An 11,542-nucleotide genomic window follows, 5' to 3' on the forward strand; every position below is an offset into this window, starting at 1 on the left:
GTTAAAAAGAAAAAGACAATACATACCAAGGAGGTAATTTGGGTCTTTTTTCAACTTGAAGGTTGAATTATAAGAGAAAAGGGATACCCTTATCAAGGCTGAATACAACGGGGAACAAAGTCAAATCACCTAAAACTATAAAGAAGGATTTGACCACTACTGTCCAGGGTAAACTCAAAACTCAAACTAATTATAACCATGATATTAAGTGTTTCAGGTGTTTGAGTAATGGACATATAATTTCATAATGTACAAATAAAAGGATTATAATTATTAAAGAATATGAGGAGATTGAATCATAAAATGACACATCAAAGGAGAACAAGATGCCACTACTTGAGGATTGTAGTATTATTGACTGTTGAGTATCCAATTGATGGTGGGGATTTGATGATTAGGAGATCACTTAATGTTTAGATCAAGGATGATGATATGGAGCAACATAGAAAGAACATTTTCCATATTATATGCCATATAAGTAATAAGGTAAGTAATATGATTATTGATAGTAGGAGTTGTGCTAATGTTGTTAGTGCTACACTTGTTAAAAAATCAAATATGAACATTAAGCATGAAAGACCTTATAAACTTTAATGGGTGAATGAATGTGGTGAATAGTGAAAATAATAATGGGAAGGAATAAATTATATATGACTCAAAATAGTGAAAATAATAAGAGCACTAAAAGAAAAGATTTGGACAAAATGGAGAAAAATAGGATTTCAACCGAGAGAGAATCCATAAATAGATGGTGATATTAAATTTCATATTTATGGGGGTTTTTATAAGTATTGTTTCTAATTGTGATGTTAAATTTCTTAATGATTTTTGGAAGATTTTATAAGGTAAATTGATAATAAAATTATAATTTTCTATTATTTATCATCCACAAACAGATGATTAAACTAAAATAGTTAGTAGGACTTTAACTATAATGTTAAGAACTATTATTCAAAAGAATTTGAAGAATTGGAAAGATTGCTTATCATTTGTTGAATTTACATATAATAGGAATATGCATTCTACTACTAATTATTCAACTTTAAAAATTGTTTATGACTTTAATCCTTTAAATATTTTGGATTTGATTCATTTACTTATTGATGAAAATGTTAGTTTTGATAGAAATAGAAAAACGCAGGCAATGAAAGCTCTTTATGAGAATGTAGGGTGGAAAATACAAAAAAGAAAAGAAAAGAAAGAATGAGCAATATTAATTCAAAGAAAGGGCGGAAAAATGGTTATCTTTGAACCAGATAATTGAGTTTAGGTACATATACACAAGGAAATATTTCCTAAACGTAGGAGATCTAAGTTGATACTAAGAGGAGATGATCCGTTCTAAATCCTTAAAAGAATTAATGACAATGCCTATAAATTATATAAACCATGCAAGTATAATGTTAATTCTCATTTTAATGTCTTTGATCTCCTTTTTTTTTTTTTGATATAGGTGATGATTCAAGATCAAGTTCTTTTGAGAAGAGAGGGGATGATGCGATCCAAACTACACTAAATGATCTCTTAGAAGTTTTGGATGGACTAATTACAAAATCAAGAACAAAGAAACTTAAAGATACATTCAATGAGCTTATTTAGAGTATTTGAGTTAAGGTGAATTTCAAAAAAACTATATCTTTAACAAGTGATGATAAAACCTTATTCAATTTAATTTATATACTAGAGGGTCTGATCTATCTACTCTATAGACTAATTAATGTCGACAATTAAAGACTTATTTTTTCTAATATATAATTTTATGCTAATAAGCATATTTTTTATCTGACTGTTGGATCAAGCTGAAATTGTACCAGAAGATTCCAAAGATCTTGCTTTGTATTGGGTTAAAATATCAAGTCAATAGAATATTTAGAAGGCTATACGATAAGATTTAGAAGCTATTAGGTGAGAATTAAATTAGTTTCTTAAGTGATTTAAGATTTTTTTTAATATTTTTTTTATTTTTCTAGCATTGTTTAGGATATTTTTTCTATTATAAATAAGATTATTTAACTTGTATTTATTGCTTTTTAAGGACATTTTTTGTCCAACAATTATTATTGTATGCATGAGATTTTGCTCATTTGTTTTGGTTTTTTATTGAATTACTCTCATTTATTAAAGAATTAATCTCATTTCTCGAAGAATTAATCAAGTTTCATAGGTATTTTATACTATTTATTCACATCTTTTTAAATAGGTATCGAGTGATAATGTTTTTGGTTACTTATAGTTTTTATGTCTCGGTATAAGTTATTATTATGTCAAAGTTAAAAGTGTAAATTTAACTTTTTTGAGAAGTAATTAATTGTTAATTTTTGAATATTTATATTTATGACATTCATATTAAATATTATCCAATATATATTATATTATATTTTAATTTAATAATTATATTTTATTGAAAAAATTAATTTGACTCGTAATGCAGGACTGATTAATGATCTAGTTTGGACCTAAAGTGGACGTGGATCGAAATGAAACCCGGATTTGAATCCAGACCCGAAATCTCCTTCCTAAAAGCAAAACAAGCAAGTAAATCCAAGAAATGAAACCCTTAAAATTCACGAAGCTGAGAGTTTTCCTTCTGCTCAAGCAAACTCGAAAATAGAAGAAAAATTTGAAAAAGTAAACGCCATCAAAAACCCATCAACCATGTTGACAGGTATTTTGTTCAAAAAACCCATCATTGCAAAGCTTCGATTTTTTATTTTTTTAAATTTTTCGGGGTTTATTTTTGAATTTTATGAAGTGGGTTATCGCTGAATATCGGGTTTTGTTGATGAAAGATTTGTAAAACTTAGTGTCATTTATTATCTGGGTCCTTTTGTTATTGTGTTCTAATCATGACTGTATTAGTCTTATGATATTTGTGTAGAGAGAAACAAAGAATATCTAAGATAGCTATAAATTGATTAAAGCAATCAAGTAATTTTTTTTTCTAAGTTATGAGAATCTTGAAACTCTTTTTAATAATTGATTATTTTCTGGGTTACATTGGTAATAAGTGATTAGGGTTTGTAGTGGAAAGGTGCCAGAAAACTGGCTGTAGGATTGTTGAAAAATTTGAGGTTCAAACTAGAAGAAGCTTATAGAAATTTTGGATTTTTAAACAAAAGAAAATGCAAGAGAGGGACCCACTTAGCAAACTTCAAGTAGCTTGAGATCGAGACTTAGCAAACATTCAATTCATTTGGGGTTCCAGGTTTTGAATGTTATTATGGTTACAATGTGCACTCTGTTTTCCTGTGTCTTTTAATTCATCTGTAGAATGTCTCAAGTTCAGTGCAAAATCTGAGCTGTACCTTTTCTGCTATCATTTTCATTTGTTTTTCAATGCATTGGCTCAGTGAGTGTAAAATGGCTAAAGGAGGTGTTTCCAAAAGTGGAAATTGACACAAGCCAGCCCCCTTATGTTTTCAAATGCCAGCTGTATGATTTGACTGGAGTGCCCCCCGAGAGGCAGAAGATCATGGTTAAGGGTGGTTTGTTGAAGGTAAATAGATGTTCTTCTAAATGTACCAGAATATGTTAATTAATTGCTTGCTGTGGTCTATGTGGTTCATGACATTTTAATGGTCACTTTGTGGTCTAAGTGGTTCTTGACATTTTAATGGTCACTTTGTGGTTCTAAATGTACCAGAATATGTTATTAGGAATCTGTTGTCTTTTGATAAAATTGAACAGTGCCTGCTTTAACTTCATTGATTAACAATGCAGGATGATGCTGATTGGGCAACGGTAGGAGTGAAGGAGGTAAGGGTCTTTATGACTATTTTGCAACTACACAACTCTTATTCTTGTGTAACATGATGTAAATAATGGTGTATCCACTTAAACATTTTTCTAGGGACAAAAAATGATGATGATGGGCACTGCTGATGAGATTGTGAAGGCCCCAGAGAAAGGCCCTATTTTTATGGAAGATCTTCCAGAAGAAGAACAAGTGGTTGCTCTGGTATTTTTCTTCAACCCTCTTCTTCTCCACATGACTTGTGAATTCATGGCATGCCACTTCACATACAACCTGCTAATCGATGTAGAAAATTGACATATCAGAATTTATATACTGCTGACAAATGAAATTTATTAACTTTCACCTTTTAAGGCATTAATAATTTTTCTTTTTTGTTTCTTTCTTTTATTTTTTTTGGATAACTTAATGGAGGTTGATGAAACAGCTTCCAAATGATTAGGTTCTGAAGTCAATATGAGCCTTTCATACAAGTGGTTGAGTATAGAGATACTTACTGCACATACTAATTAAGCACAGATGTTCATTCTTTTCTCCAATTGTTTCTACGTTCTCCTTTGTGAGATCCTTTATTCTGTGGTATCAAACAAGCTCCTGGATTGTAGGATCCACTGAAATGTGACATGGACCTCTGCATTTCCTTTTAAAGCTCTTCTTAATAGTAATTATTTATTGGACATGAAGAACTTGCTTATTCTAATATTCTTACCAGGCCTGTTCATCCTAAAATTCAATCTGTTGTTGTTTCTTTCTATGAGACTTGTGATAATTCCAAGCAAGCAGATAATTGCTGCACGAGCTGAGCCTTGACTGGTAAATGACTAATTAAGCCATGCTTTCATGGTCCAAGAAAAGCAATGGTTTACCGTTTGCACCTTTGGCTAGGCTTGGCCTAGTTGAATGCTTCATCTCCATTCCTAAGCCAGTATTTATCAGTGTGGCTTTATACTAATCATATGTTGTGCTTTTGATTTGCTACCAAACTGTGTAAGTTGCAGTGTTGCTCACCAAAGAACAGTGAAAAGTGAAAGTGGAGAGGATGGCAATGCAGAAAAGATCTTCTAGCTGCTCTGAAATAATATCAACAAAAAGAATAGAAAAAAAGAGAGGAGAGATTAATGACCAGAATAGGGCTCATATCTTATTTGGAATAGGGCTCATATCTTACAGGCTCATATGCCTGTAAATTCATTCATCAATGGCACACGCACACAGATAATCCTTATAGGAAGGCTATGGCTCTTATTGTGATTAGCATGTCCATTTTCATTGCCTCTGTGTTTGCAAGGTCCATTTTCATCCAATGGATAAAGCATAGAATTTATGACCCTTGTTTATGCATCCTGTACAAACCCTTGATTGACTTTCAGTTTGAATGCCATTGTCCTGGTTGAAAGGAAAAGTGAAACACTGGATCATGCAATGTCCAGTGAATATCTAGTACTGTATATTTTTTTTCTTTCTTCCCTCATTTTTATGTCACCAGATATTTCTCATTGATGCTTTTTTGCTGTGCATGTTTTTTCTATTTGTGATCTTATATCTTTGAAGTTGTGCAGTTTAAAAGTAGTGCTTTCCATTTCATGGACTTCACAAGTTTATTGTGAAAAACTTTTGTTTTTATTTTAATGATATTTTCTCACGTAATATTCTTGTTTCACTCTAATGCTAGTATTTTGCTAAATTTGTTTCTGCTGATAGGGCCACACTGCTGGCCTCTTTAATCTAGGGAACACTTGCTACATGAACTCGACAGTACAATGCTTGCATTCTGTTCCAGACTTGAAGTCTGCTTTATCCAAGTGAATTCTCTTACTTTTTGAATGTCTCAGAAACTAGTTTCAAGTTGCAGATCAAAAGTGCATGTTTTTTTTACTGAAATACTGTTATCAATGTGAAATTTGGTCAGCTATCCATCTCAAAAAAGCAGTGATCTGGATCAGACATCTCATATGCTGACAGCTGCAACTCGAGAACTATTTAATGAACTCGATAAAAGTGTCAAGCCTGTGGCACCTATGCAGTTCTGGATGGTTTGTGCTCCGCTCCTGCCTTATTTGCGGCATTTTTTGATGTGTGCTATTTGGGAATATTTTAGCAATATAAATGGGATGAACTCCTACTAATAAATGTTGGATGCTCCTTTTTAAACATATTATCATGTAACAAGCTCTCACATATGTGAAGTCTTACTTATTTGAGCTGAAGAAATGTATTCTAGATACTAGCATGTTGTAGCAGCAAAGAACACTGATTTATGGATGTTAATGTTGATCTTATTGATTAGGACTTTCACATTAGCCATTCCATGCTTAATGTTGTGCAAAAATCTTCCTCTTTGGTGAATTCTGTAAAATGCTTTTACACAGTATTGGCATGCTTAAGTTTAGTTCCTAATGGCATACAAAACTATTTATCTGTAATGTCGCAAACTCTTACACATTTAGTTCTTAACAAGTTGTCATGTATGTGAAGTTTTACTAATTTGTGCTGAAGAAATGTATTCCAGATACTAGCATGTTGTAGAGGCAAAGAACACTGATTTATGGATGTTAATGTTGATCTTATTGATCAATTAGGACTTTCACATTAGCCATTCCATGCTTAATGTCGTGCAAAAATCTTCCTCTTTGGTGAATTCTATAAAATTCTTTTACACAGTATTGGCATGCCTAGGTTTAGTTCCTAATGGCATACAAAACTATTTGCCTGTGATGTTGCAAATTCTTACACATTATTGTCATAATTAGGTTTTCAGTTTTGCAGTCTGTCAATTGATGTTTACCACAATAAGCCTATATTTGAATTTTGGCATACCTTGAATTTACAGTAGTTGCTGTATTGCACTTTGATTGTTTGGAAATAGGGGGAAATGGAATACCACATTTTACTCTTCCCATTTACTTTTGCAGGTATTGCGCAAAAAGTATCCACAATTTGGCCAGTTGCATAATGGAGTCTACATGCAGCAGGTTTTTCAAAAAATCAATATGCCTGTCATAGCAGTTGTATTAATATAATTTGTTGTAATATTGGTCTCTACATTTTGAGATATACAGGATGCTGAAGAATGTTGGACACAGCTTTTATACACCCTCTCACAGTCACTTAGATCACCGAGTCCCAGGTAGTTTGGTTTGTGTTTATGCACATGTATTGGTTGATTTAGCTTCATAGACCATAGAAGCATGCATTGCTATATAATTGATGTCCTCAAAACTTTTACTCCGTTGCAGTTTGGAGTATGGCTAAAACTTTCATTGGAGATTGTTTTTGTTCGAGTATAATGTCCTATGTAGAACTTATTGGTTTAGATATTGTTGCTTATTCAGAATGCTAGCTTCCTGCCACTGATATTCAACTTATTGATTTAATCTTCTAACTTTGCAGTCAAAATCCAGATACAATTAAGGAACTTTTTGGCATTGAACTTGTAAGCAGGTGGATATCTTCAACTTTTTTTCCTTAGCAGTTGGATTATAGCTAATGTTACATGAAGCAAAAGAATTAGTATTAGAATTTCTAATCTTCTATTTACTGTTGGATTGCTGTTGATGTTTTTTAAATGATTATGAGTGTTTCCATTTTGCCAAGGACAACAACCTTTGACAAATTCTGTATATAATATTGGGTTGCTAGGGTACATTGCCAAGAAAGTGGTGAAGAAAGCTCAGAGACAGAATCAGTTTACTCACTGAAGTGCCACATATCTCAAGAGGTGAACCATTTGCATGAAGGACTGAAGCATGTAAGATTTGCTAATTATTCTTTTATCTGGATTCCATTCTTTTCCTTTTCCTTGATTTTAGTGTGTTGAATGATTTATGCATTCCTTTGCAGTAGTCTGGTTTGTGCTTGCACTTGACTGGATCTTGATAATCATTTGTCTCTTATGGATGCTTTTGCACAATGAATTTGATTCCACATCTCTGTATCTCAATTGAACAGACCCAAATGCAAGTGTAGAGCCATCCCCCAAAACTTTAAGCAACTCGTTTTACCCCTGATCATATGTACCCAGAAAAAGAAAAAAAGAAATTCAACAATTGAAAGATCCGAGTTAAATACAATATTTCATCCTATTTAAATTGAATCAACCGTAGAAGCCAATTGCATCTGCTCATAATGGCATGGAAACTTATAATTGAATATTACTGTTCTTCAAAAATATTTTTCAAAGATAAAATAATCCATGTCTTTGGAAGAAGAACACTTATATATAGTTTCACAAAATGAGCAGCAAAAACACGCTTGAAATGTTAAATTATTGATATCTTAATCCTGTAATTCAAGCAAAATTTCTTGCTTCATCCTTGCTACTTGTCTTTACAAACTATAATGTTACTTTGTTGGGAACTGTTATAACATTAAATGGTAATTGTCCATGTGTTGGAGGGTATGACTATAGAATATTCTACTTATTGATAAATAACAACAGTACCTTCTCAAGTTTAGGCCATTGCCTTTTCAGTTCTCTCTTGCATAATTTCTGCATGCCAATCTTCTGGTCCCTAACTAAGGTTTGTCTTCCATAGATGATTTATAACATTTTAGTTCCAGTCTCCCACCATGGCAAATATAACACAACAACGACCAAGCCTCAATCCCAAATTAGTTGGGTTGGCTATCTGGTTTTTCTTGTGCCATTCTGCATGATCATACACCAAATTGGCCACAAAAGCTTCATAGCCATTGTTTGTGCTTGCATTTGTAGCTGTATAACCTTATTGTTGAGGAATTTTTCGTGATTATGATGGCTGGCTTATCATCTGAAAGTCAAAATAACTGGATTTTAGTAGATGATGCAACCATTTGGAAGCACCAGGTTCTTGATAATTGAGATCTTTGTAAATTCTAAAATAATTGGTAGAACTCTTATAATGGCCGTCTAACAGTTCTTACAATGGACTATTATTTAGAAGCTTAAATAAAAATAAATGGAAATGCTTTTTATCAACCAGTGGCTAATGATTCCAAAGTTAGTAGCGAACCTGTAAATGCAGCTAATATAGCTGATTTCTCTGGTTCTTTTCATAAAACTCGCTTTCTGTTCTGAGCCAATTTCACCACTTGGTCCATTGTATTATATGGCATAACTAGATTCACCACCTATCACTTTCTACTCTGCAATGTATAAATAATTTGTGTTTCATTGTACATGCATTTTTTTGTGCATGTGTGCATGGTTCGAAATTACATGAAAATTACGTTATCATTAATCTTACTGTTTATAGGGTTTGAAGTCTGAATTGGAGAAGGCTTCTCCTTCCTTGGGCCGTAGTGCAATTTACCTGAAAGAGTCCTGTATTAATGCCTTGCCAAGGTAACAACATTCCTGGCTTTCTCTACATTCTGATTTCCCTTTTTATTACTTTTGAATTTATAAGTTACAACCATTTGAATCTCAATCACAGGATCCAAGTAATATGGGGATCTTCCTACTCATTGCTTGACTTTTGTGAGGCTTTGAGATGTTAATTTACTATTTTTCTTCTTCAGTGTGGATCTCTCTTTTTTTTTTTTTTCCTGCTAACACTTTATTTTTCAGTTGTAAAAATTTCCTCTTAAAATAATGAATTTCTGACTGCACATATTTGATTTCTAGGTACCTAACTGTTCAATTTGTTCGTTTTTTCTGGAAGAGGGAATCAAATCAAAAGGCTAAGATTTTACGGGTAATAGTGGTTTCTTTTCTTCTTTCTGTTACCCATGAGAACTGACTTCAAAAGTTCTGTTCTGTTTCTGTGGTTGTGAAAAAGCTTGTTTAATTTAAGGGATTGAATGCTCTGCTTGCCCAAAAAAATAGTAAAATCTGTAGTTTTTAATATTTGTGTTGATATATCCTTTTTAAAATAACTGTCTTTCTTAGAAAGTGGATTACCCATTGCAATTGGATGTATACGATTTTTGCTCAGATGATCTTCGCAAAAATTTAGAAGCACCTCGCCAGGTATATTTTAGCCTTTTGTTTTGGTGGAGTTCCGCAAGTATCTAAGGGTGCATAAGTTTAGGTGATGGTTATGATTGTTCTTAACATCTCATAATACAGATTTTAAGAGATGAGGAGGGTAAAAAGGCTGGTTTGAAAGCCAAGGTGAAGAGCTCTAGCTCAAAGGACAATGATGCCAAGATGACTGATGTGGAGGTTAGTAGATGCTTGAGATTCGAATGCATGTATGAATAGATAAGCCCAATGAAAGTGCTTGGTATATCTTACCCTTTTTTCTTTCCTGTTTAGGGACCATCAAATGAGAGTGTAAAATCATCAAATTCTACCTCTGGAGAAGGTCAAAACTTCTAAATTTCTCCTGCTCATGATTGAAGCTTCTCTTTTTGGTATTTTAATTTTTTATATCGAGGGTCTCCTGTAGATGCTTTGTGTTTGACTTCCAACAATGAATTGATAATGTGTGTTACTGTTGTCTCTGGGTGTGCTTCCTGGATTTTGTGAAAGACTTTGGGCCAAGTGATGGCTTATTGTGCATATAAGAGGATATAGCAGCCTTCATTGTATTTGATTTTTCAAAGTTAATTCTACCAATACTGCATGTTTTTTTTGGAGATGCTAAATATACAGGAAACTGATTATATTCATTAAATTAAGGTGTAAATGACTGATTTTTATTTTGCTACTTTCCTCTCCCAAAGTTGTCTTCCCTGGGGAATGCACACAGTTTCATGTTCTAATACTTGAGGTTGCACTGCTGGTGCCTCCATGAAAGTTCATGCTCTTTAATGTTCTTGCTTTATGCCCCAGGTGGTTCTTCAGACAAAGAATCACATTTAACTGGAATATATGATTTGGTTGCTGTGCTTACCCATAAGGGAAGGAGTGCTGATTCAGGGCATTATGTTGCATGGGTCAAGCAAGAAAGTGGTAAGTTCTCTGTCAAGTTTGTCATTGTTTTGTCAGTGTATTTGGATCAACCCCAATTTTTCAACTGATGCGTACTCAATGTTCATCCCAGGGAAATGGATTGAGTATGATGATGATAATCCTATTCCACAACGAGAGGAAGATATAACTAAGCTCTCTGGAGGAGGTAAGCTAGCCTGAATGAAATGATGATCTTATGTGGTGGAAAAATTTGCCATACCTTTACTTGCTTATTTTCCTTATGACATTCCTGTTAGCAACTGCCATTCTATTCATAAAGAAAAAAACTGTTTTTATTATTCCTTTTCTAAGTATTTCTATCCTTTGATCTTTAGGTGATTGGCATATGGCATACATTTGTATGTACAAGGCACGAGCTTTCCCAGTGTAATTTTTGTAATCCCATCATCTTTAGATTCAAGTCACCACAGGATTTCTTTGTAGATCCAGATTGTGAATTGGACAACAGAGTTTTACAGAATTGGATTTGTTGTACTTTAGAAGTTGTCTTAAGCATGTGTTATGACCACCTGCAATAATTAATTGGCTTTGAATTTTCTTACAATGAGTTTCTTTTCATTTGAATCTCATGTAAGTTCCTGGTGACTTATGGAATGAAAATAGAATTTTTATTGTTTGGCAAAGGCGCGATGTCTATGATTTCAAACTTGTAGTTGTCGAGAACCCCATTTCTCTGGTTAGCACGACTATGTCAAACTTTGAAAGGCTTCATGTATTGAAAAGTGGCTGGCTAGGCTTGGGACTGGCAATCTTGTTGAAGGATGTTGGTGATGAGTGTTTTTAATGGAGTCTCTGGTTTTGACATTGTATGAAACAAATTGTATTTCATTCTAGATTGCATCGCCTTGGATTTTTGCCCAAATTTTTGTTGGGATATTCCGGGTTTATTT

General features: G+C 33.2%; 1 protein-coding gene across 3 annotated transcripts; it reads left to right on the plus strand.

Moving 5' to 3' along the window:
- The first annotated feature begins 2,497 nt into the window (after positions 1 to 2,497).
- LOC18096722 (ubiquitin carboxyl-terminal hydrolase 7) lies at positions 2,498 to 11,275 on the plus strand. Of its 3 annotated transcripts, none has more exons than XM_006385265.3 (18): positions 2,498 to 2,665; positions 3,351 to 3,496; positions 3,721 to 3,756; positions 3,851 to 3,958; positions 5,456 to 5,556; positions 5,664 to 5,787; positions 6,667 to 6,726; positions 6,814 to 6,881; positions 7,145 to 7,195; positions 7,394 to 7,502; positions 8,989 to 9,077; positions 9,360 to 9,429; positions 9,624 to 9,704; positions 9,804 to 9,899; positions 9,993 to 10,041; positions 10,512 to 10,631; positions 10,723 to 10,797; positions 10,967 to 11,275. In XM_006385265.3, the coding sequence occupies exons 1-18, from the start codon at positions 2,656 to 2,658 to the stop codon at positions 11,020 to 11,022; spliced, it is 1,449 nt and encodes a 482-aa protein (XP_006385327.1). In that variant the 5' UTR covers positions 2,498 to 2,655; the 3' UTR covers positions 11,023 to 11,275. The 3 variants fall into 3 exon arrangements, with proteins under 3 accessions (XP_006385327.1, XP_024453701.1, XP_052307466.1); XM_024597933.2 differs by having other exon boundaries at positions 10,524 to 10,631; XM_052451506.1 differs by lacking the exon at positions 3,351 to 3,496 and having other exon boundaries at positions 2,510 to 2,665.
- The last annotated feature ends 267 nt before the right edge of the window (positions 11,276 to 11,542 follow it).

The sequence above is a fragment of the Populus trichocarpa genome, chromosome 3 (genome assembly GCF_000002775.5).
Source record: "Populus trichocarpa isolate Nisqually-1 chromosome 3, P.trichocarpa_v4.1, whole genome shotgun sequence".
NCBI classification, from domain to species: domain Eukaryota; kingdom Viridiplantae; phylum Streptophyta; class Magnoliopsida; order Malpighiales; family Salicaceae; genus Populus; species Populus trichocarpa.